Raw genomic sequence first — 25674 nt, 5'->3', positions numbered from 1 at the left:
ACCCACAAACCACCCTAAATTTTTTATTCTTTTACTTGTTTAAGGTCATCCAAACAATCATACTAACTCTTCTCTGTAGAAGGATAATTCATCATCTGACACTATGACCCACACTAAACCGTGTGGTCCCCACCACCACCACTACAAACAGATGAACGTCCAAGTGTCCATCTTTCTCTGCTTTTTTTTTTTTTTTTTTTGAAGAATCTTTCTCTGCTTTTTAGGAACCGAAAGGCGTAGGCTGCCTTCCTTTTTCTCTGTACTGATGGGAACCAAAAGAAAACCATCCACCGCCTTGTACTATTAGGGTGCGTTTGTTGCACCGGACTATCTCGGACTGGACTAGCTTTAGGGACTAAGCTGGATTGGCTTAGAATAGACTAAGGTAGACTAATTTAGTAAAGCGTTTGATGTTGTATCGAACTAAAAACAGGACTCATATATTATATTATTAAATTTATATTTACAATATTTTATTATTAATTTAATCTATATATACTAATATTTTATTATTAAATTATCATTTTCCTTTCTAGAACTATCTTCCTTCTTTTTATTTTGAAGCTCTGATTCATATTCCTCTCTCATTTTTTTTGTCCGCCCACTGCATCCCTCCCCTCTCCCATTTCTCTGCCATTTTATCTATGGCACTTCAAATCTTTCTCTGCCTCTTTTATTCGAAGATTTTACAAATCTCTCTCTTCCTCTTCACTGCAAATCTTTGTCTGCCTCTTCTATTCCTCTCACAAAATCCCTTGCAAATCTTAAAATCAAACCAAAGAGCAAGAACGAAAATGAAAATTTGGGAGTTGGAGGCGGGATGCATGCATGAGTGGCTCGAAGGTGGGGAGATGGGTTGAATCTGCTTTCGGTTTCTCAGTTTTCTGGGTTTTTGGCTTTTTGGATTTTTTGGTTTTCTGGGTTGAAATTTTGGGAGTTGGATTTGGTATTGAAAAGGGAAGGGCTGCAGATCCACGAAATGAATTTACAAAAACTCCATGAAATGGGTTTCTCAAAGAAGAGTTTCTGACCACAGATCCATGGTGGCTTCGCTGGAAGAGGAGTTTTACGGGAAAAAAATAGCAGTAGGGAGGGGAAAGGTAGAGAACTGACGAAGAGTGAAGCGGAAAAGGGCGAAGGAGAGCTGGTCTTAGCAATCCGCCCAATTTCGGGGGGTCTCGCTAAGACCGCCTAGTGAGGCATTTAGTCTAGGCGAGTCCCCTTTAGTCTCATTAAAGATAATCCCGGCTGCTAACAAACATGGTATTTCACTCACTATTAATTCTAGCCAATCCAGTGAAACTTAAGGAGGTCAAACAAACACCCCCTTACTGGCTACATTATTTCTTTACTTTTTTACATTGGTAACAAACGAATTAACGGAACAATTAAAGAGACATGAAAATATATTCTAATGAGAAAGTTGGGAACTTACGAGAAGTCCGAAGTCTCGCATTCCATCGTTTTGGTGAGAAAAGGTGAAGAAACATAACACGTCCTAACAAGAAAGCTTCTTGAAATTTTCTCATAGTTAGTAGTCTACCACCTTTTTTTTAATTTTTTATTTATTTATATTTTTGGAAAATCCTTCTCCTTTCACTTTGGTAGTACATGTGTTGACGTTTATCCCTCAGCTTTTCCTCTTAAACGAGTATTGGAATTTGAAAGTGGATAGCTCTAAGATTTCCTTGGTGCTTCTTTCAAAGAGATTTACATTGCACCGAAATTTCAAAACGGCGTGACTCAAATTTATCCCTGTTTTACATTATATTTTAACTTTTTGACATGAAAACACGTAATAAATGAATTACATCATTGTTTTCGCTTTCCCGTTTCACATAAAAAAAGAGCAAGCAATACTTGACAGTATAAGATACTTCGAATGTTTTAATTGTTAAATAATTTACCATAAATCATCCTAAAATTTTAATGCTTTTACTACCACTTAGGTAAACAGTCATGACGAAATAATTCACCATCTGCCACTATCAGCCTGTCAACAACACTAAACCGTGTGGTCCCCACCACCACCACCGGTAGAAGTAGTACTCGGCTGTCCATCTCTTTCCCATTTGTTACAACTTTTCTGTGAGAATTTTCAGTGTGATTTTTCTACTTTTTTCTTTGCCTTTATCACTTTTCTCTGTGTAAGTTTATGTTGATCCTGTATTTTGTTTTTCAGGCTTCTCTGAGTCCTTGATCTCATTTGCTTAATATACATTTTCAATTACCAAAACAAGATTTAAGGTTTCTATTTTCCTTTCACTGCTAATTTTTCTTTTACTTGTTCATTGACTACTATTTTTGTTTTTGTTTGCAGAACCCATTTTTCAGTAACTGAATTACATCAACTGCTTTCTTTCGATGGCATTGAGCACCCAAAGAGCCTCGGCATCTTTTGTTTTGAATGAATCAGCTCCTCGATGGAAGTATGATGTGTTTTTGAGTTTCAGGGGTGTAGACACCCGCAAGGGCTTTGTATCCCATTTACACCATGAATTGTCCAAGTGCCAAGGAATTACGACTTTCATGGACGATCGAGAGCTTGAAGGAGGAGCAAGTATTCATCTTGAGCTCCCAAGTGCGATCAAAGAATCGCATATTGCAATTGTTGTTCTCTCACCAAACTATGCTTCTTCCAAATGGTGCTTGGACGAACTTACAACCATTCTTCAATGCATGGAAGCCAGGAACTCAGTTCTGCCGGTCTTTTATCAGACAGATCCATCTGACGTCGGAAATCAACGGGGATGTTTTGCCGAAGCCTTCGCGGAGCATGAAGAAAAGTTGATCGGTATCGAAGGCAAAAAGAAGGTGCTCCAATGGAAAGCTGATCTAAAGACAGTGTCCAAAATTTGTGGTTGGACTTCGAAGGAATCTAAGTAAGCATGAACAACTTTAATTTCCCATGTCTTAGTAGAGTCAAAATTGAATGCTTCGTTTATGTTTTTTTGATTGGTTATTTCATACCATGTAGGAGTGAAACTGAGATTATACAACAACTCGTCAAAAGTGTGTGGAGGAAAGTGCAAGCTACATTCCCGTTGTTAGATTCCTCACAAAAATTAGTTGGGGTTAATTTTGGGCTTGAGCAACTAAGTTCTCTATTAGCTCATGATGTCAATGATGTACGCTTTATAGGGATAACGGGGATGGGTGGCATAGGCAAGACAACCCTTGCTAAGCTTGTTTATGATAGAATCTTTCATCATTTTGAAGTTCACTGCTTTCTCGGCAACATCAGAGAGGTTTCTAACGTTGATCTTCAAAAAAGACTTCTTTTCCCGGTGTTGAGGGAAAAGATTGAAGAACCTTGGGATGAAGAGCGCGGAATCATTTTCACTAAGAAGTGCTTACGCAACAAAAAGGTTGTTCTTGTACTTGATGATGTGGATCACATAAACCAATTACAAGTACTAGCTGGAAAGGAAGATTGGTTTGGCATGGGAAGTAGAATTATCATTACAACTAGAAATGAACGTCTGCTAGTCCAGCATAACATAACATATTGTTATAATGTCGAAGTGTTAGGTAAGGGCGCAGCTCTTGAACTGTTTAGCCTACATGCCTTCAAGAAAAATCTGCCTGAGGATGGGTTTTGGGAACTGTCAACGTATTTCATTAATTATGCTGGAGGACTTCCATTAGCTCTTGAAACTTTGGGGTCGGCATTGTTTAAGAGAAGGCTAGACACTTGGAATAGTGTGCGGGATAATCTGTCAAAAATTCCTAATCCAACAATTTTTGATAAGCTTAAAATAAGTTATGATGGGCTAGAAGAGTGGGAGAAGAGAATTTTTCTCGATGTTGCATGTTTCCACAAAGGGAAGTACACGAAGGAAGTAATTAAAATGCTAGATAATTCTTTTGGAATTTCTAGTCGGATTATGATAGATGTACTAATTGAGAGATCTCTCATCTATCAAGATCATGAAAAATGCATACGGATGCATGATTTGATTCAAGATATGGCAAGAATAGTTATTGTTCACGAGTCTAAAGAGCCTGATCAACGCAGTAGGTTGTGGCTTTATAATGACATTGATCATATATTTACGAGGAATACGGTAAGAAGTTAAATACTAATTGTGGAAGAAGATTTGATTTCTTGTGACACTATATTATTATATGAAATTAATTCATCCTTTTTTTCTTAATTGTTAGGCAACGAGAGCAATTGAAGCCATATCTTTACGTCTGCTCAAAGTAGAAGAGGTGCGCCAGTGGAATTGCGAAGCCTTCTCTAAGATGGATGGACTGAGGTTTTTGGAATTCGATAATTTGATCTTTTCTTCAGGCCCCAAATTTCTTCCATGTTCCTTGAGAATTATAAATTGGAGTTGGTATCCTTCTAATTTTCTTCCAACCAGCTTTCGCCCACACTTGCTTGCTGAACTTAAGATGCGTAATAGCAATCTTGTTCGTCTTTGGGAGGGAAAAGTGGTAAGGGTAGTTATAAACAAAGGATAACATTGGTTATAATACTCGCTTTTTTTTTTACTCAACAAAAAAAAAAAAAACTCGCATTTTGATTTTATCTAATGATATTTTAACACATTATTTCAAAAAGTAATAGACGTGTTATAATTTTTCTTGAGTTTTAAAAACAAGGAAAGCATGACATTTTTTTTATTGTACAATCCCAAGGGTCCCAAATTTGTTCCATATTTATTGAGAATAAATGCTATTTAATTTACCAAATAATTATTATTTATTTATTATTTTGAATAAACTTTATGGTTGTGGAAGCTAAGTATATGATCTGAACCTTATCGGTTGTGTTGTACAGGACTTGCCAAACTTGAAACATATTGATCTTAGCAACTCCAATAAATTGAAGAATAGCCCGGATTTCTGTAGTCTTCCAAATCTTGAGGAGTTGTATCTTTCGAATTGTAAGAATTTAGTTGAGATACACTCATCTATTGCATTCCTCAAAAGACTTAAAAAATTGCATCTTGGTGACTGTGAAAGCATTAAGAGCCTTCCAAATAAGGTTGAAATGAATTCTCTTGTGAGTTTCGTTCTTGGTGGCTGCTCAAATGTGAAAAAGATTCCAGAATTTGGGGAGCAAATGAAGAATTTGTACTTGATTAACTTAGATGGGACTGCGATCGAGAAAATACCTTCATCAATTGGACATGCGGTTGGCCTTGGCTATTTGTATCTACGGGATTGCAAAAATCTCTTGTACCTTCCAAGGGCTATTTGTAATTTGAAGTCTCTTGAATGGCTCGATGTGGGTGGATGCTCAAAGATTGACAAACTCCCAGGAGACATGGATCACTTAGAGAAGCTTGAAGTGGGACCCACTTTGATAGAGCCGCTTGTGGGCATGAAAAATCTCAAAAGTCTAGAGTTTAAGGCATCGGATGGTAAAGCAAGGAAGGGGTGGGGCCTTCTCCGCTTATTAGGACTTGAAAAGAGTCATCCTGATCCTCCTCCTTGTTGGGATTTGGTGTTGTCTTCTCTAAGTCGTCTACGCTCTTTGACAGAGTTATCTCTAAGAAATTGTAATCTCCAGGAGGGGGATATCCCCGATGATATTGGCTGCTTGTCCTTTTTGGAAGATTTGTATCTCAGCGGAAATAATTTCATCAGTCTACCTGAAAGCATTAGACACCTTTCTAATCTTCTCAATCTTGAACTGGAGGGGTGTAAAAGCCTTCAAAAATTGCCACCTCTTCCATCAAACAGAGGATTAGAAGTAAATCTGGACAATTGCACTTCCTTACGAAGGTTGTCAGGTTCATCCAATTTGTATGATGTTAGTGTCACTTGCCGGAATTGCATTGCATTGGTTCAAGATGAAGGCTGGATTAATAGGATTCTAAAATTTGTCATTCAGGTACTCTCTCTCTCTCTCTCTCTCTCTCTCTCTCTCTCTCTAAATAATTGATCTTTCTTCTGCTACAGGGATTGCAAATTGTAATCCCCGGAAGTGAAATTCCAGAGTGGTTCAATAATCAGAGTGTGGGACATTCAATAAATGTGGAGCTTCCTTCACCATCATGTACCAACTGGCTTGGGATTGCCTTCTGTGTTGTTTTTCAAGACCAAGACCCTCGTTTCCGTTTCCACTATTCAGTGGAACTTGTTAGCCCTAAAAAACCTGACCAATCCAGCTGGACTACCTCATTATTATCGTCTCTTGTGTCAGAAAACCTTTGGATATTTTATTTTTCTCGTAAATATTGTTTGCCTCGTGAAGATTGTCATCAAGAACAGTTTTTATTCGAAACTGACTTTCTTAATATTGAGAGAGAACAAAAAGCAGACTTGAATAAGGTGAAGAAGTGTGGGGCTCGTTTGGTGTACGAGCAAGATTTGAAAGAACTCAACCAAAAACTACTGAAACGAACACTCGAATATCGTGATGAGACAACTCCAAGTGGATCCGGAAGTGCTAGCTTAAACGACACAGAACAAATTTGCAAAAGGCGTTGTAACTAGTCACCATGTCACAAAAAATGCAAGTAAGTAACCATCGATTTATCACATCAGCTTAATTGTCATCAAAATTATTTTTTGTTTCGACATCTTAGTCAATGAAATCAATCTCACCAGCTATATATTAAGATGGCTATATTTACTGAAAGACGAGTGGATAAGAATGTTGATGTATAAACACGTTTGCAGATTACTTGGGCAGTAAGAAGATAGATTAACAATCTGATCATCTTGCCTAATGCAGCAAGTGGATTCATTGGAAACTCGCAACGCCATGGAGGCTGCTCTGTTAGTCCTGATCTTAAGGTTCATATTCCGAAGACGCCATTTAAAAAGCGTCAACACGTACACCATGGGGGTTGAATTCAAATTTCTGTACTCTGGCAGAAATTGATTTGTTTCTGTCTGATTTTGTAACTAATGCAAACTTGTAGTCCAGAAACAGAAACGTTGCTAAGGAAACAACACTTTTTGCTCAACAACTTTGGTTTGATTAAAACTTGGCATGATATCAATTTTATTATTTCAGAAGACACAAGCATTCATGAAATGATGGTTTCTTTTAAGTTCTAAAGCACTCTGGGGGATCAAACTGATTGCAACACATCTTTAAATTTCGTACAGTCCACTAAAAATCACACATCACAATCAAACAACAACAACAACCAAGTCTTATCCTACTAAGTGGCGTTGGCTGTATGCATCTTAGAACGCCATTAAGTGGGGTGAATCCTATAACAACAACCAAGCCTTTACACATCACAATCAAAGCGTAAAAAATTCCCAAATGACTAGCAAATCGAGGAAAACTTCCAGGAGTAGTCTGAAAATAGTTTTCTTCTCTTCCGTTACCATGTCCGAAAAATAGTTTTCTTCTTTTCCGTTACCATGTCCGAACATACTTTTATTTGCAAAGAAGATACGTCAAAACAGGACCAATAGATGAAAATAAGGGCAATGAGGGAAAACGTTCAACACGGGAAAAGACCAAAATCTAAGAATGAAGTAACCTAAAATTGTCATAAATTACAAAGAAAAGTAGGGTATAACACTAAAGAGCTACATTAGACACGTTATATGAATTTTGGATGGATCAGGCATTCTCTGTATCCTTAAATACTTCTCAGGTGTTCTGCTGCTTGCTTTTATATTGCCATTCACAATATGGAAAGCAAGGACTTAAATCACGTGTGCCGTTGTGCAAAAATTAAGGCAAGGCAAACTATGGATTGACAATTCGTGGTTTTATATTGCCATTCACAATATGAACAGCCAGTACCATGCAAAGTTCCATCCCCACCCCCCTAAGGTCCATTGGACCTATAGCTACACCAAGGGCGCAACCATATCCCCATATACATGATAAACTTGGCTAAAGAATGTCGTTTTATATTTAAAGGTTGCACACACTTGCCCTAACTGATGCCTGACCTCGTTAGCAGTAGGCCATTTGTTATCACTAATCTCCAAAGTCAATTCAAAACAGCCACCATTTTTGTATTTCCGATCTTGCATGCCTCCATATATAGGGTACCTACAACAGGTGTCTTAAGAAACAATAGATGAATATCAAACAGAAGGAAAATAAGTTGTAAGTTTCAAGCCATCATACCAGAAAGCTTGATTCGTAATCCCTCCCTCAAATTCCTTGCGCAATGACATATTGTAGTGAGAGCGACTATATACAATTGCTAAGAACCGGAATGTCTCGTCGTCTGGACATGCAAATAATCTTTCCTGTAATTTAATTTCGATCAAAAGACGAGCATATGTGCAAAATAAAAATGAATAAGCGTTAGCATAAATTCTGGGATAGTGTTTTTTTGGAACTTACACATATTAGAAGTAATTGGCAATGTTCATAACATTAGAGTAACACTTTAAGACCTACTATTGACATCACCATGCTTGTTTCACACTATAAAAGAAACATTTAGAAACCTGAACACATTGGGGCGTCATAGGTAAAATTGAATAATGATCAAAACGTACACTCACACTGAAGCCAACGTACAGCCGGAAGAAGTCTAATGGAAATGAATGAAATTATTCTGGACAAATGTTCAACAAACAAATCGTTTGCTTTTTCCATTGCTGTCAAAGATGTTCCAAGAGAGCCGAAGGTTGACAGGTTTTTCCATTAAGAGGACAAGATTTCCAGCTTATAAAAGGCAAAAGAAAAACAAAGAACGAGAAATATATACAACAGCATATCAAAAAAGTAAGACCCTAGTATGGATGTAAAACTTTTATGGATGTAAATTGATTACCTTTGATCCTGAGTGCCATCCCATGGATAATTTGCAACAAGGGCAACCTGTGAACAACAAAAGAATTGGTAATGACTAATTTCTCCGCATCTGAATCAAGGAATCCATTAGCTAAGATAGAGAACCACCTGTTAGAATTAAAACCTATGAACACTGTATCTTTTGAGTTAAACAATTTCGATGAGCGAAAATGCAATCGCATCTGAATCAAGCACTAATGCAATCGCTCTTTGCTTGGTAAGTACTAAATACTACTATATTTTAATTTACTTCTTGTTCTTGTAATCTCAGTTTTTCAACTTCCAAAAACAACCAAGAAACTAAATGAACACATAATATAAAATGCATACAAATATACATACATACATACATATATATATAGCACAGCATACATACATACATACATACACAGATGAGAAGATGGGGACCTGGAGGGTAGGAAGTATGAAGGCCGCCTCTAGCAGTAGCAGGACGAAGAAAAGAGGAGAAGTTGAGAGAGAGGAAGAGGATGGAAAGAGCAAGCTCCATTCTGTGATCTTTGAGGTTGACTATGGAGACGATGGAGCTGGATTCAGGAAGCCATTGTTGGAACTCGGAAGGAGTTAAGGAAGATGAAAACGTAACGACGAAGATCGGAGATGCTGGATCGCCGGAAAATGGGCTGCAAATTCCAATGGGAACAAAGAAACGGGGACTTCGTGGTATGGGTTGCAAATGGATCTCGGCCCATTTATTAAACAACTTTTGTTTGGGCCTAAATAAGCCTACAAACCTAACCGGATGAACCGTTCGAACCGCCCGAACCAAACTAAATTAAATAGGTTGATTTTTTTTTTTTTATATATATATACAACAATATTTTACATTATAGGGTTTGAATTAAATTGAACAGAAATGTCACTAACTATATTAGTAGTGACAAAATTGATTTTGGAAGTAGTTGTCTATTTCAGAGTGGATTTACCAGATGCCAAATGTAATTTATGTAAATTTTCTCCTGTATTTACTAATCTGCAAGAAATTGAAAAAATAGTTTTTTGTTTAAAATACCTAAAAATTAGGAAGCATATCAAGTAGGGGGTCATTTGATCCGGTTCTCTTTTCTAACTTTTCATATTTCTAAGTTATTTCATTCTTTGTCACTCAATACTACGGTCTAATGGTATTCCTCTTCACTTGGAAGTGAGAGGTTTTAGGTTTGAATCTCGTGGATGGCGAATCGAATTCGATACCAAATTAGGTTACCCATTGTGTTTAGTTAAACTCCACCTCCCCTTAGTGTAAAAATATATCGATGTCCTCAAAAAGTTATTTCATTCCTTTATTTTCTCATTTAAGATAAGTAAACATTGAATTAAGAGTTATATGGATCCAATATTGCAAGTGTTTATGAACGAGTCTTGGTAAGAGTCACAACTTAATCATAAGTGAAATCGTCACATGTGTTGTTCCAGTGTTTTCATGCATAAGCTCACCAAAGGGTCTATTTCGTTTTCTCGGTTGGTCCAACTAGGTACAAAAGTACTCCGAAGGTAAAGTAAGGCTCAAGGAATACATCGTGTTCACAACATTATAACAATAATCAGGAAATACAATGGGGAGGTGTTTAGGTGAGAGCCTTGTGGCGCAGTGAACATCAATTTTGGTTATGAGGACTAGAGGCAATGTTGACCGACTTCTTATGTCGAGTTTCAGGGGATAAAAATCGAGTTTGCAGGGGGCAAAATAGAGCAAACTATGAATCTAAAGGAGTGAGGTGGCGATTTTTGAGTTACAGGGAGCAAAATGAGATTAAATCGAAGGTGTAGATAAAAATAAGCTCATTTGTTTACTTTCTTGGTTTAATCATGTAATTTAAAGATTATTTGGTTATTTATCCAAATTTCCCAATAAATGTTGGAAGGCAAACAAACTAGTCGAGAGGTAATATTGTAGAAGTGCTAATTCACTTGGAAGAATGGAACAGGAACATATAGGATAAATAGGCGGGAATGGCACAAATCAGATTTTTTGAGGAACATATTGAGAGAGAATTGGTTAAACAATGTGTGGTTGTTAAACAAGGATCATCATTATGCATTGTGTTTGTGAATCGTGCTGAGAACAAATCAATCCTATCTAGTTTCTGTACAAAGAAGGGTACATGAATCATGCTCTTGATGATTCAATATGTCATCAAATGGTTTGGATTACAATTGTTTCTGAAGAAAATGGGGTTCCACCATAAAATCAATTGGCTATATAGAGAGTAGCCTAACTACTTATAAGCTCACACAAGGTTCTTCCTCCTATCAACGTATGACTCATTCTCAACACGCCCCTTTACGTGTGGTGAATTTTCAAATCTAACACGTGTATAACACAACGGGGTAACATTGAGGGCATGTGACCATTTGACCATTTGACTTCACACGTGGAACAACCTGCTCCAATACTATGAAGAAATTAAGGTTCTACCATAAAACCAATTGACTATATACGGAGTAGTTCAACTACTTATAAGCCCATGAAAAGTTCTTCCTTCCATCAATATAAGACTCATTCTCAACATACTAGGTATGGTACAAATTTCGCACCAAGATCTAAAACCCTTATCAATTGCATCTGACTGGGAACAAATTTGGTGAGCCATTGAGTCAAGGCTACACTAAATTAGAGAGTTTTCGACCCTCTCCCTGACATAATGATAATCAACTTCTAAGTGCTTGGTTCTTTAACATTTGTTCAAAAGTGCTTTGTTCTTGAGTGGAAAACTAGAAGGGATGCTAGGACAATGGAGGACACATTATCACACCAAATCTGTGGCCTTAAAAGATTCAAATGTACGTCCTTGAACAACGAACGTAACCAAGACAACTCAGCAGCAGTGTACGCACACTGCCTATATTCAGCTTCGGTGCTAAACCAGGAAACCGTTTTCTGTTTCTTCGAACTCCACAATATTAAGTTTTTACCCAAGTAGTCTAGGTTTCCTGCACAATCTGCACCAGAGAAAGCAGTCAATTGTATACATCCAGGTCTATAAACAAGACCCTATAAAAAGGTAGCCTACAAATAACGTAGGATCCTTTTAACTGTCATCCAATGAGTGTTGTTGGGCGAATGCATGAATTGACACACTTGGTTCACAACATAAGAAAGATCAGGTCTCGTAATGGTCAAATAATGTAGGGCACCTACAACACTTCAGTATAATTCAGTGTTAGTATATGATTCATCCCCAAAAGTACTCTGTTTTTGTCTAGAAGAAACTGGAGTCTAGAATGGCTTGGCATTGGTAAATTTAGTACGTTCCAGCAAGTCCAGGACATACTTGGACTGTGTGAGATGCATTTGATCACCATAGCAAGTTCCTTCAACACCTAGGAAGAAGTTGAGAGGACCCAAGTCCTTCATGGAAAATAAAGTGCCCAATCTCTTTATCAACCGAGCCATTTGATAAGTGTTGTTTCCTATGAGCAATATAGCATCCACATAGATTAGTAAGATAAGATATACTCCTCTTTGATTAAACACAAACAAAGAATAATCACACTCAAATTCTTAAAATCCCAATTGAAGCAAGAAATCAGAAAATCTCTAAAACCAAGCTCTCGACACTTGTTTTAACCCACACAAACTGCGCTCCAACTTGCAAACATGGTGTAGGTACTCTTGTCAATGAAACCCGCTGGTTGTTTCATATGAACTTCCTCAGTGAGATAACCATGTAAGAAAGCATTCTGGACGTCCAACTGTCTTACATAAAGCTAACTCCAAATCTTAGTCTCTCTTTTGGTTTTGGTACTCTCATTCTCTAGCTCTGTCAGTTGAGTTGTGAAATAAGTTTGGGGCTTTTACATAAACTGCAGTCTTAATAAATTTTGTTGTTACAGATCACAAAGAAGTTGATAGCAGATGAGTTCTTAGTTGAAGTTGCAGAAGGGTTGCAGTGAATTTGTTGAGATTTTTGTATGGTTAATAATGACTGCAAACCTGTTGAAAATTGACATCTCCCAGGTATTTATTTGATCATATCATTGCTATCATCAACTCTAAATACCTTAATAGTAGAACCTGAGTTAACATTATTCTTATGAAATTTGTGTGTTTGATTTTTGGGTGCAGCTGATGATCAAATTCAAATGATTTAGATGATTAAGCTCTTGGAAACAAGGGGTTCAAACAATTTTCAAAATTTGGGTCCAACGTTCATACAAAATTGTATAAAATATTAGTTATGCAAATTTGTAGTATATTCTTATCAATGATATTACAATTTGTTTCCTCACCAAAAAAAAAAAAAAATGATATTACAATTTGAATCCTAGAACACTATTAAGTAGCATCAGTTGTATGAATCCTACAACGACAACCAAGTCTTTACACATCACAATCCAAGTGTGGAAAATTCACAAATGACTAAGCAAGTAGAGGAAAACTTCCAGAAGTGTCTAAAAGTAGTTTTCTTCTTTATTTGCAAAGCAGATATGTCGAAACAGGAACAAATAGATGAAAATAAGAGCAATGAGGGAAAACATTCAACAAGGGACAAGACAAAAATGTTAGAATGAAGTAACTTAAAATTGCCATAAATTACAAAGCAAAGCAGGGTATAACACTGAAGAGTTACAGAACAATAATTAGACATACACCTACAATAAAAGGAAAGAAAAATACCAGAGGATCTTTCAAATAGTTGTCACATATCCAATTTGCAAGTAGAATTAGAAGCTCACGGCCTACAGGTTCATCTCCATGCACATTTCCAATGTAATGCGGCACCCAGCATATTTATCAAAAAATGCTCAAACCATCACTTGAAATTGCATGAACGAGTAACAATCGATTTACATTCTGGGGAATGGAAAAGGAACAAAAGAGATTTTTAAAGTAGCACAAAGAATACAAAAATACTACACCGTCAGTGTAGGCAAACACTCAATAAATTGAAATCCGGGTAGTATGCAAAACTTTTTCGACAAAAAGTGAAATTCATGACTTCAGTTTTCGACAGTAAACGCGAAATATGGCAGGTGGAAAATGACAGACTAACAATAATATATTATTAGTTGCAGTGGAATTCAGAAACAATGAACTTTTTAAGGAAGAAGAAAAGGGAAATGAAAATATCCAATTGCAAGTGATTTTTTGGCGTGTACTTATAAATTACAATCTTTGTCATATTACAGCTTCTCAGTTTCATTATAAGTTTCTTGTGGTCATAAGTAGCTCGTAGCAGTTTCCTTTATTTCTTTCCATACAAGATCAGAGAAAAAGTAACAAAAAAATGGTGACTAAAACTGCCCTCAAAACACATACAATTGATAGAATCTGTCCTTTCTGAGGGACAAGTAACATAATTGAACTAGCGGAATGAATAAAACTTTTCTAAAGAGTGCAGATGGATATTCTCCAATACCAGAATCAACTCAATTCGGTGGTAAACAGGTAGTGCACCCTTCTGGATTCAAAGGTGCAATAAGCTAGAAGCTATATCGCACTTTTTTAACTTCCACTAATAAGCAATCAATGTAATTAAATTTCTGACCCTTATTCAGCGTTTACTGTTGCAAAAAGATTTCAGGTACTGGTGCCTGAATCCTTATTACACAGCTCTATGGTTAATTTCAGTTTCAAGCAGCTGCAAGGACTAATTTGTGCTAATCTTGAAGGAATCAAAGCAGGTTCCTGTTCTTTTGAATAATAACCATTTCTGGGTTATGGAACAAATATAATTTCTACGTTATTATTATTTACAGAAGGGAAGGGGGGACGCTAATGCGTCTTCCTTCAAAAATCCTGCCATGTTCCAAAAAATTGATTGTATATAGGAAGGATTAAAATTTCAGGATTCAAAAGTTTTTACCAAATGGCGGCTTGGATATAATTTGGATAAATTAATATTCAAAAATAAAATTGTTTTGTTTTTGTTTTTGTATGTAACAGAACATTCACCTTAAATGCAGCTTCAGGCTCTTCCACCCCGGGCTTAGCAGAAATTGCTACTACCCACTACAAGCAATAATACATCAAACATTACCAACTTCATAAGATGTTAGTCAAGATGTTATTCTAATAAATAAAACTAAAGCGATAAAAAACAAAGAGGAAACTTCAGTGAAACGATTACCAGCGGAACCCTATTCACACTCTTCCCAAAACTGATAATCCATTCGAAAAATCCCTCATGAGATGCCTAAACAAAAATCCTACAATTAAAATCATGTATTTATCCAGCTCAAACTACTACTAACAAATACGATTGTTTTGTTTCTACTAACAAGTGGTAAAATTATAATCTGGCAAATGTTAAAAATGCACAAGCCCAAGTAATCACCTGTAAGCCGTATAAATGTTACTGCATCTTTGGCCGAACGCCTTAATGGCCTGTCCCAGGTCAGAATTAGTCATGTACCCTTGAGCTACATCAACACTGTGTCACCAATTTTTTTTCACATTTTCAGTAAACACATAATTATATCAAATTAGATTATATAATTCTTGTTAAGCTACTAAGCTTCAATTTAGTGATAAATACCGCGTCTGAGACTCATTATCTTCAAACAATTGCCTGCCGGAACCAGCGCGAGGACCAAATTCGAAACCTATCAACATTTAATTTACAATTAGCTAAATTCTTAATGCTTAAAGATTTAGTTTCCTTTCCTAGTAGCGCTAATCCACCTAAAATATAAAGAATTTAAGGACGCAACAGGCATGATAATCCATCTGATCATAATTAACTACCGTTTGGTACCTGAAATATCAAAGGAAAATTTTTCAATTTCCTTCATGTTCTTGTAATCTCAGTTTTTCAACTCCCAAAGAACTAAATGCACACACATGAAAATAGAATGCATACAAATATGTATGTATGTATGTATGTATGTATGTATGTATGTATGTATATATATGACAGATGAGGAGATGTGGACCTGGAGGGTAGGAACTGTGAAGGCCGCTTCTAGCAGTGGCAGGACGAAGACAAGAGGAGAAGCATGAGAGAGAGGAAGAGGATGGAAAGAGCAAGCTTCATGATGTGATCTTTGGGGTTGACGATGGTGGCGATGGAGCTCCGGAGTCGGATTCAGGAAGCCATTGTTGGAACTCGCTGGAAAATGGGCTGCAAATTCCATTGGAAGCAAAGTAACGGGGACTTCGAGATATGGGTTGCAAATGAATCTCTTCCCATTTTTCAAACAGCCCGAACCAAACTAAATTCTATAGGTTGATTTTTATTTTATTTTTTAATAAACAACAATATTTTACATTATAGGGCTTGAGTTAAATAAAAGATAAGTATCACTAACTATATAGGTTTGGTATTGACAAAATTGATTTTGGAAGTAGTTGTCTATTTCGAATGTAATTATTTAAATTTTCTCTTGTATTTACTAATATGTAAGGAATTGAAAAAATGTTAGCTTTCTTTAAAATATCAAAATATCAGGAAGCATATCGATTAGGACGGCTAGTTGAGCCGATTCCCTTCTCTTACATTTTCATACTTCTAAGTTTTCTCATTCCTGATAAGTAAACATTGAATTAAGAGATATGGATCCAATGTTGCATATCGTGCTCATAAACAAGTCTTGGTAGGAGTCACAGCCTAATCATGAATGAAATTGTCACGCATATAGTGTCAATGTTTTAATGTTTAGGTTCATCAAAGAGTCGATTCCGCTTCCTACCTCTAAGTTGGTCAAACTAGCTCCGAAAGTACTCCAAAGGTAAAGTAAGGCTCAATGAATATTTTGTGTTCGCACATCATCACATTAAACAATTTGGATGAGCGAAAAAAAATGAATGCGGATGAAGGCTAAAGAGCAACATTACATGCTCTGAAAAACATCACGCTCAAGCTTGTCTAGCTAAACCCATGCACAAGACAAAAGTGAAGAAGAAACATCTTGTTCTTGTAATTTAATAACAAATTTTATGGTAATACAGATGATGACGAAGATGACTGATCAGAAACTGTTGCATTATTTGTAACAGCATGAAGGAGTCGAAACATCTTCTTAAATGTGAATGCACCAAAAGTCGGTTAAACTATTTGATGAGAATTGTGAATCTTCCGACGATGGTTCTTGGTATACTGATGATGCCCGCAATTTGATCTGCCTCATTCAAAAATTTACGAGTACGCTTCAACTTATATCCGGACTTTTATTCGCAATTTGATCTGCCTCATTCAGAAATTGACTTGTAGACTCTCTCTTTTCCCTAAAACTTATTGGTCGAGCTCCTAAAACATATGTGAGATCCAACACCAAATAATACTATGTCACATGTGCATTAAATTTGATTATAAATCTCAATTATGTTTTAACATTCAACAACCAGATACTATTAAGTTTAAAAGTAATTGAAGAGATAAAAAAATAAATAAAAAGGAAAATGACCCACATAAGAAATTAACAGATCTAAGACAATGTAGAGTGAATTTTGAGTTTTGTAGAGACGACTTCAAGTTTTAGGAGACAAAATGCGATCAAAATGGCAAAGCGGAGCAAACTTTGAGTTTCAAGGAGTTGCGACTTTTGAGTTTCAGGAGATATAGCTAAAAATTAGCCCATTTGTTTACTTTCTTGGTTTGATCATCTAATTTAAATATTATTTGATTATTTTTCCAAATTTCCCATTGAAGGGCAAACAAACTCGTATTTAAGTTCTGTACAACGAAGGGTACAAGATCCTGCTCTTGATGAATAAATATGTCATCAAATAGTTTGGATTACAATTGTTCAAATACTACTTAGGCTTCAGATTTCTACAAAAATCGACAACCCTTATCAATTGCACTGGGAACAAATTTGGCGAGCCCTTGAGTCAAGGCTACACTAGATTAGAATAGGGATGGTTCAAAAAACCGAAAATCGAAAAAAATTGAATCAATACAAAACCGAACGAAACAAAAATTGGTTAGTTTGGTTTCTATTTTTATAGATAAAAAACCGAACCGAACCGAAGTAACACTAAAAACGATGTCGTTTTTGTAATTTTGTCTTTTGCGGGAGGATAGTGCGTTGTTGTGTATATATACCAAGATTCTAAAAGAAGGCGCTAGTCAGATGGTGGGATGAGGCTTAGCACCTAGGCAGCTAGGCGGGGCTTAGGTGAATTTAAATAAATGTATTATATTTCGTATAAATAAGTATCTGTTTATATTTAAAATGTATATAATTTGATCAAAAACTACAACATAGAATGACATATATATTTTGAAATATTGGAACATAATGAAAACATGGGGAACAAGCATATAATGTGTGTTCATTCAAGTATTCAACATGTCTCTTACAATTTATTGAAAAATAAATAAAATGCAAAATGAAAGTTATATTTTTCTGTCTAAGTGAGTCGCAACCTAGGCGGGTGCCTAGTGACCAACCACCTAGCCCCTAGGCGGGGTCCAGGAGGCGCTAGGCGAGGATTTTTAGAATAGTGATATATACACTTGTATAAACAAATTGTTGTGCTTTTACATAGATACTGAGGGTGTGGTCAAGTTTCTTGTAAAAGTGATTATCATTAACATAATTCAATCGATACAAATATATCAAGAATCATATTGTAGCTCGTACTTTTCATCGTACATACCGTCGATGTATTATTTATTAGAGGACATCTGATTGAGTTTGCTTAAATTATCACATTACCAAAGTGATGTCTTTAATTTATTTCTGTGTCGTGATTGACAGTAAAGAAGAGTTCTTTTGTGGAACCATATGATCCAATTATCTTTCTGCCTATTATGGGCAGAAATGGGTAATTGATCATTTTAGCCTCAATTGTTTTGGTAGAGTTTAATTGATATTGTTGTAGTCAGTGTCTTTGGACAGACATGTTTCATGCGGTACATTATTTGGGTTTGCTGCTAAGCCTCCACACAGTTTGATTTTCTATTCCTGATGATATTTTTCAGATTAAAAAAAAAAACAATCAGGTTTTATATAAATTATAAAACAAAACCGAATGGAACTGAAAAAAAAATGGAACCTAAGTTAAATCAAGAAAAAATCAAACCAAACAATAATTTCGATTTTATAAAAAACTGAACAGATTGAACCTGAACCTACTCCTAAATTATAGAAGTTCTCGACGCACGGCGGACTCGTTCCAAAAATGATGAGAAAAGTTTTATAGTGGGTGACATAATTATCTTCCTCTTGAAAAAAACAGAGACATGAAATCTTTTCTCAGAAGAAAGATAACTCGTCCCAACAAGGAATGGAAATATGCCATAGTCGCTCTGCCACTTTTTTGGTGGAAAATAATGGGCCTTCAACTTTGGTTTTTCTCTTGAATGGAGTTTTGGCGTCTCAACAGACTTGGAGCTTAGTTCCTCTACCCCCCAATAAGAATCTAGTTGGGTGTAAATGGGTGTTCAAACTTAAAAAGAATTCCGATGGCTCAATTGCTCGACATAAGGCTCGCCTGGTTGCTAAGGGGTTTAGTCAAGAGCCTGGTTTGGATTATGGGGAGACCTTTAGTCCAGTGGTTAAGCCAACCACTGTGCGCGTAGTCCTAGCCTTGGCAGCTCATTTTAATTGGTCTCTTCGCCAGTTGGATGTCAAGAATGCATTTCTGCATGGAGTATTGAATGAAGAAGTCTATATGGCTCAACCACCGGGTTTTGAGGATACTTCTCGGCCTGATTTTGTGTGTAAACTGCATAAGTCCCTGTATGGTTTGAAACAGGCTCCTCGCGCCTGGAATGAATGGTTCACAAGTTTTCTTCCCTCTCTCGGATTCCAGTCTACATATTCTGACTCTTCTTTATTTGTCAAGGTTGTTGGACGTGATGTTGTCATTCTTTTACTCTATGTCGATGATATTATTATCTCTGGGAGTTCCTCTATCGTTATTCAACAGGTCATTCAATCCTTGACCACTGAGTTTGACATCAAAGACTTGGGCGAGCTTCATTATTTTTTAGGGATTCAGATCACCAAAACTTCTCCAGGCTTATTTTTGTCCCAGACAAAGTATATACAGGATCTCTTGGAGAAAGTTGAGATGGTCGACTGTAAAGCTTGTGATACACCATGCTTGCCCTACAACAAACTTCTTAAAGATGATGGTACCCCTTATAACCATCCCACTGCATATCGGAGCATTGTTGGTGCCTTGCAATATCTTACATTTACTCGCCCCGATATTGCCTTCTCCGTTCATCAGGTCTGTCAATTTATGCAGTCTCCCATGGTGTCTCACTTCACAGCCGTTAAACGTATCTTGCGATATCTCAAGGGTACGTTATCTGTTGGTATTTCTTATACTCGGGGTGAGTTATCCTTGAAGGCGTTCAGTGATGCAGATTGGGCAGGAATCCCATCTCGTTACATTACACCGAAACTTTAGAGCGGCGTGGCTCAAATTTATCCTCACTTCATGTTGTATTTTAATTTTATGACATGATAACACGTAATAAATTAATCACACCATTATTTTCATGTTTCCGTTTCACATAAAAAATTAAATTTTTATTTAAAAATATAAATATCAAAGTATAACGGTTATAACAGTATACCTTACTATAGACCACCATAAAAAAAAAAAAAAGAGAAAAGAAAAATGATATTACAATTTGAATCCTAGAACACCATTAAGAAGGGTCGGCTATATGAATCATACAACGACAACCAAGTCTTTACACATCACAATCAAAGTGTAAAAAATTCACAAATGACTAAGCAAGTAGAGGAAAACTTCCAGAAGTGTCCAAAAATAGATTTCTTTTTTATTTGCAAAGCAGATATGTCGAAACAGGAACAAATAGATGAAAATAAGACAAAAATGTAAGAATGAAGTAACTTAAAATTGCCATAAATTACAAAGAAAAGTAGGGTATAACACAAAAGAGTTACAGAACAATAATTAGACATACACCTACAATAAAAGGAAAGAAAAATACCAGAGGATCTTTCAAATAGTTGTCACATATCCAATTTGCAAGTAGAATTAGAAGCTCACGGCCTACAGGTTCATCTCCATGCACATTTCCAATGTAATGCGGCACCCAGCATATTTATCAAAAAATGCTCAAACCATCACTTGAAATTGTATGAACGAGTAACAATCGATTTACATTCTGGGGAATGGAAAAGGAACAAAAGAGATTTTTAAAGTAGCACAAAGAATACAAAAATACTACACCGTCAGTGTAGGCAAACAGTGAAATTCATGACTTCAGTTTTCGACAGTAAACGCGAAATATGGCAGGTGGAAAATGAAAGACTAACAATAATATATTATTAGTTGCAGCGGAATTCAGAAACAATGAACTTTTTAAGGAAGAAGAAGAGGGAAATGAAAATATCCAATTGCAAGTGATTTTTTGGCGTGTACTTATAAATTACAATCTTTGTCATATTACAGCTTCTCAGTTTCATTATAAGTTTCTTGTGGTCATAAGTAGCTCGTAGCAGTTTCCTTTATTTCTTTCCATACAAGATCAGAGAAAAAGTAACAAAAAAATTGTGACTAAAACTGCCCTCAAAACACATACAATTGATAGAATCTGTCCTTTCTGAGGGACAAGTAACATAATTGAACTAGCAGAATGAATAAAACTTTTCTAAAGAGTGCAGATGGATATTCTCCAATACCAGAATCAACTCAATTCGGTGGTAAACAGGTAGTGCACCCTTCTGGATTCAAAGGTGCAATAAGCTAGAAGCTATATCGCACTTTTTTAACTTCCACTAATAAGCAATCAATGTAATTAAATTTCTGACCCTTATTCAGCGTTTAATGTTGCAAAAAGATTTCAGGTACTGGTGCCACAGCTCTATGGTAAGTTTCAGTTTCAAGCAGCTGCAAGGACTAATTTGTGCTAATCTTGAAGGAATCAAAGCAGGTTCCTGTTCTTTTGAATCATAACTTTTTCTGGGTTATGGAACAAATATAATTTCTACGTTATTATTATTTACAGAAGGGAAGGGGGGACGCTAACGCATTTTCCTTCAAAAATCCTGCCATGTTCCAAAAAATTGATTGTATATAGGAAGGATTAAAATGCCAGGATTCAAAAGCTTTAACCAAATGGCAACTTGGATATAATTTGGATAAATTAATATTAAAAAATAAAATTGTTGTGTTTTTGCTTTTGTATGTAACAAAACATTCACCTTAAATGCAGCTTCAGGCTCTTCCACCCCGGGCTTAGCAGAAATTGCTACTACCCACTACAAGCAATAATACATCAAACATTACCAACTTCATAAGATAGTCAAGATGTTATTCTAATAAATAAAACTAAAGCGATAAAAAAACAAAGAGGAAACTTCAGTGAAACGATTACCAGCGGAACCCTATTCACACTCTTCCCAAAACTGATAATCCATTCGAAAAATCCCCCATGAGATGCCTAAACAAAAATCCTACAATTAAAATCATGTATTTATCCAGCTAAAACTACTACTAACAAATACGATTGTTTTGTTTCTACTAACAAGTGGTAAAATTATAATCTGGCAAATGTTAAAAATGCACAAGCCCAAGTAATCACCTGTAAGCCGTAGAAATGTTACTGCATCTTTGGCCGAACGCCTTAATGGCCTGTCCCAGGTCAGAGTTAGTCATGTACCCTTGAGCTACATCAACACTGTGTCACCAATTTTTTTTCACATTTTCAATTTCAGTAAACACGTAATTATATCAAATTAGATTATATAATTCTTGTTAAGCTACTAAGCTTCAACTTTAGTGATAAATACCGCGTCTGAGACTCATTATCTTCAAACAATTGCCTGCCGGAACCAGCGCGAGGACCAAATTCGACATTTAATTTACAATTAGCTAAATTATTAATGCTTAAAGATTTAGTTTCCTTTCCTAGTAGCGCTAATCCACCTAAAATGTAAAGAATTTAAGGAAGCAATAGGCATGATAATCTATCTGATCATAATTAACTACCGTTTGGTACCTGAAATATCAAAGGAAAAATTTTCAATTTACTTCTTGTTCTTGTGATCCCAGTTTTTCAACTCCCAAAGAACTAAATGCACACACATGACTAATCAAATAACTAATCATTCAACAACCAGATAATATTAAGTTTAAAAGTAATTTATCAAATAACTAATCATTTGTTTGGGTTTACTTTTAGCGACGTCCCTTAGAACTTCATTATGATCTCACTTTGTCTTCTGTAACTCAAAAATCATCACTTTACTGAAACTCAAAATCTGTTCCACTTTGACTTGTAGACTCTCTCTTCTTCCTAAAACTTATTGGTCAAGCTCCTGAAACATATGTGGGATCCAACACCAAATAATAATATGTCACATGTGCATTAAATTTGATTATAAATCTCAATTATACTTTAACATTCAACAACCAGATATTATTAAGTTTAGAAGTAATTGAAGAGAAAAAATAAATAAATAAAAAGGAAAATGTCCCACATAAGAAATTAACAGATCTAAGACAATGTAGAGTGAATTTTGAGTTTTGTAGAGACGACTTCAAGTTTCAGGAGACAAAATGAGATCAAAATGGCAAAGCGGAGCAAACTTTGAGTTTTAAGGAGTTGCGACTTTTGAGTTACAGGGAATAAAATGAGATTAAAATCGAGTTTCAGGGGACATAGCTAAAAATAAGCCCATTTCTTTACTTTCTTGGTTTGATCATCTAATTTAAATATTATTTGATTATTTTTCAAAATTTCCCATTGAAAGGCAAACAAACTCGTATTTAAGTTATGTACAAGGAAGGGTACATGATCCTGCTCTTGATGATTAAATATGTTATCAAATAGTTTGGATTACAATTGTTCAAATACTACTTAGGCTTCAGATTTCTACAAAAATCGACAACCCTTATCAATTGCACTGGGAACAAATTTGGTGAGCCCTTGAGTCAGGGCTACACTAGATTAGAATAGGGATGGTTCAAAAAACCGAAAATCGAAAAAAATTGAATCAATACAAAACCAAACTATACAGAAATTGGTTAGTTTGGTTTCTGTTTTTATAGAAAGAAAACTGAACCGAACCGAAGTAACACTTAAAACGATGTCGTTTTTTGTAATTTTGTCTTTAACGGGAGGATAGTGTGTTGTTGTGTATATATACCAAGATTCTAAAAGACGCTAGGCGCTAGTCAGACGGTGGGATGAGGCTTAGCGGCTAGGCAGGGCTTAGGTGGATTTAAATAAATGTATTATATTTCGTATAAATAAGTATCTGTTTATATTTAAAATGTATATAATTTCATCAAAAACTACAAAATAGAATGACATATATATTTTGAAATATTGGAACATAATGAAAACATGGGGAACAAGCATATAATGTGTGTTCATTCGAGTATTCAACAAGTCTCTTACAATTTATTGAAAAAAAATAAAATGCAAAATCAAAGTTATATATTTTTATGTCTAAGTGAGTTGCAACTTAGGCAGGTCTGGACGGGCTAGGCGGGTGCCTAGTGAACAACCACCTAGTGCCTAGGCGGGGCTTAGGAGGCGCTAGGCGAGGATTTTTAGAACAGTGATATATACACTTGTATAAACAAATTGTTGTGCTTTTATATGGATACGGAGGGTGTGGTCGGGTTTCTTGTAAAAATGATTATCATTAACATAATTCAATCGATACAAATATATCAAAGATCATATTGTGTCTCGTACTTTTCATCGTACATACCGTCTCTGTATTATTTATTAGCGGGCATCTGATCGAGTTTGCTTAAATTATCACATTACCAAAGTGATGTCTTTAATTTATTTATGTGTCGTGATTGACAGTAAGAAAGAGTTCTTTTGCGGAACCATATGATCCAATTATCTTTCTGCCTATTATGGGCAGAAATGGGTAATTGATCATTTTAGCCTCAATTGTTTTGGTAGAGTTTAATTGATATTGTTGTAGTCAGTGTCTTTGGACAGACATGTTTCATGCGGTACATTATTTGGGTTTACTGCTAAGCCTCCACACAGTTTGATTTTCTATTCCTGATGATATTTTTCAGATTAGAAAAAAAAACAATCAGGTTTTATATAATAAAACAAAACCGAATGGAACTGAAAAAAATGGAACCTAAGTTAAATCAAGAAAAAATCAAACCAAACAATAATTTCGATTTGATTTTCGAATTTATAAAAAACTGAACAAATTGAACCTGAACCTACTCCTAAATTATAGAAGTTCTCGACGCACTGCAGACTGGTTCCAAAAATGATGAGAAAAGTTTTAGAGTGGGTGACATAATTATCTTCCTCTTGAAAAAGACATGAAATCTTTTCTCAGAAGAAAGATAACACGTCCCAACAAGGAATGGAAATATGCCATAGTCGCTCTGCCACTTTTTTGGTGGAAAATATTTGTCCTTCAACTTTGTTTTTTCTCTTGAACTTAGTATTGGAAAGTGGACAGCTCTTGTATGGAGATTTCTTTGTTGTTTCTTTCGGAGGGATTTACCTTGCACCAAAACGTTAGGTGGGACTTAAATTTATCTCCACCTCACATCATATTTTAATATTATCATATGATAACATGTAAAAGATTAATTACACCGTTATCTTGACGTTCCAGTTTCACATAAAGATAAAGGTGAAGAAAAATAATACGTCCCAACAAGAAAGCTACCTAAAAATTTCTCATAGTTAGTCTTCCACCTTTTACCTTTTTGTTTTTTTTTTTTGGAAAATCCTTCTCCTTTCATAGTACATGTGTTGACGTGTATCCTTCAGCTTTTCCTCTTAAACAAGTATTGGAATTGGAAAGTGGATAGCTCTTGCATGGAGATTACCTTAGTGCTTCTTTTAAGGAGATTTACATTGCACCGGAACTTTAGAGCGGCGTGGCTCAAATTTATCCTCACTTCACGTTATATTTTAACTTTGTGACATGATAATACGTAATAAATTAATCACACCATTATTTTCATGTTTCCGTTTCAAATAAAAAATTAAATTTTTATTTAGAAATATAAATATCAAAATATAACGGTTATAACAGTA

The 25674-nt window shown here is 35.7% G+C and overlaps 2 protein-coding genes and 2 long non-coding RNA genes across 8 annotated transcripts in view; 1 reads left to right on the top strand and 3 right to left on the bottom strand.

Annotated features, from left to right (window-relative positions):
- Positions 1–2070: 2070 nt before the first annotated feature.
- LOC137728676 (TMV resistance protein N) overlaps positions 2071–25674 on the top strand; it is a 39976-nt gene continuing 16372 nt past the window's right edge. The window contains exons 1-7 of one of the 5 annotated variants that reach the window (XR_011067932.2): positions 2071–2147; positions 2321–2882; positions 2978–4067; positions 4165–4443; positions 4790–5848; positions 6278–6476; positions 6695–6932. Coding sequence is in view for 3 of the 5 variants with exons in the window: in XM_068467406.2 (XP_068323507.1) it covers positions 2365–2882; positions 2978–4067; positions 4165–4443; positions 4790–5848; positions 5917–6453 (3483 nt within the window). In the remaining 2 variants the exon portion in view is untranslated. Of the gene's footprint in view, positions 2148–2320; positions 2883–2977; positions 4068–4164; positions 4444–4789; positions 5849–5916; positions 6477–6639; positions 6933–25674 lie in introns of those variants that run through there. The other 4 variants (XR_015952719.1, XM_068467406.2, XM_068467405.2 and 1 more) reach the window with 4 other exon arrangements.
- LOC137727452 (carboxypeptidase SOL1) lies at positions 7436–9435 on the bottom strand. Its single transcript, XM_068466310.2, has 4 exons — positions 9149–9435; positions 8721–8767; positions 8063–8187; positions 7436–7984 (listed from the first exon to the last, which is right to left on the bottom strand). Exons 1-4 carry the CDS (start codon positions 9246–9248, stop codon positions 7777–7779), a joined length of 480 nt encoding a protein of 159 aa, XP_068322411.1. The 5' UTR covers positions 9249–9435; the 3' UTR covers positions 7436–7776.
- On the bottom strand, positions 11180–15939 carry LOC137727660 (uncharacterized). The gene is made up of 7 exons (XR_011067833.2): positions 15638–15939; positions 15241–15307; positions 15040–15135; positions 14833–14898; positions 14658–14714; positions 13380–13556; positions 11180–12172 (listed from the first exon to the last, which is right to left on the bottom strand). It is a non-coding gene; the product is annotated as an uncharacterized LOC137727660 (long non-coding RNA).
- Positions 20538–22673, bottom strand: LOC148693361 (uncharacterized). The gene is made up of 4 exons (XR_015952731.1): positions 22427–22673; positions 22219–22314; positions 21839–21895; positions 20538–20799 (listed from the first exon to the last, which is right to left on the bottom strand). It is a non-coding gene; the product is annotated as an uncharacterized LOC148693361 (long non-coding RNA).

This window comes from Pyrus communis, chromosome 10 (genome assembly GCF_041283825.1).
Source record: "Pyrus communis isolate YQ-2024b chromosome 10, ASM4128382v1, whole genome shotgun sequence".
NCBI classification, from domain to species: Eukaryota; Viridiplantae; Streptophyta; class Magnoliopsida; order Rosales; family Rosaceae; genus Pyrus; species Pyrus communis.
Note: the sequence above shows the minus strand (reverse complement) of the source record. Positions and strands in the feature narration are given on the sequence as shown.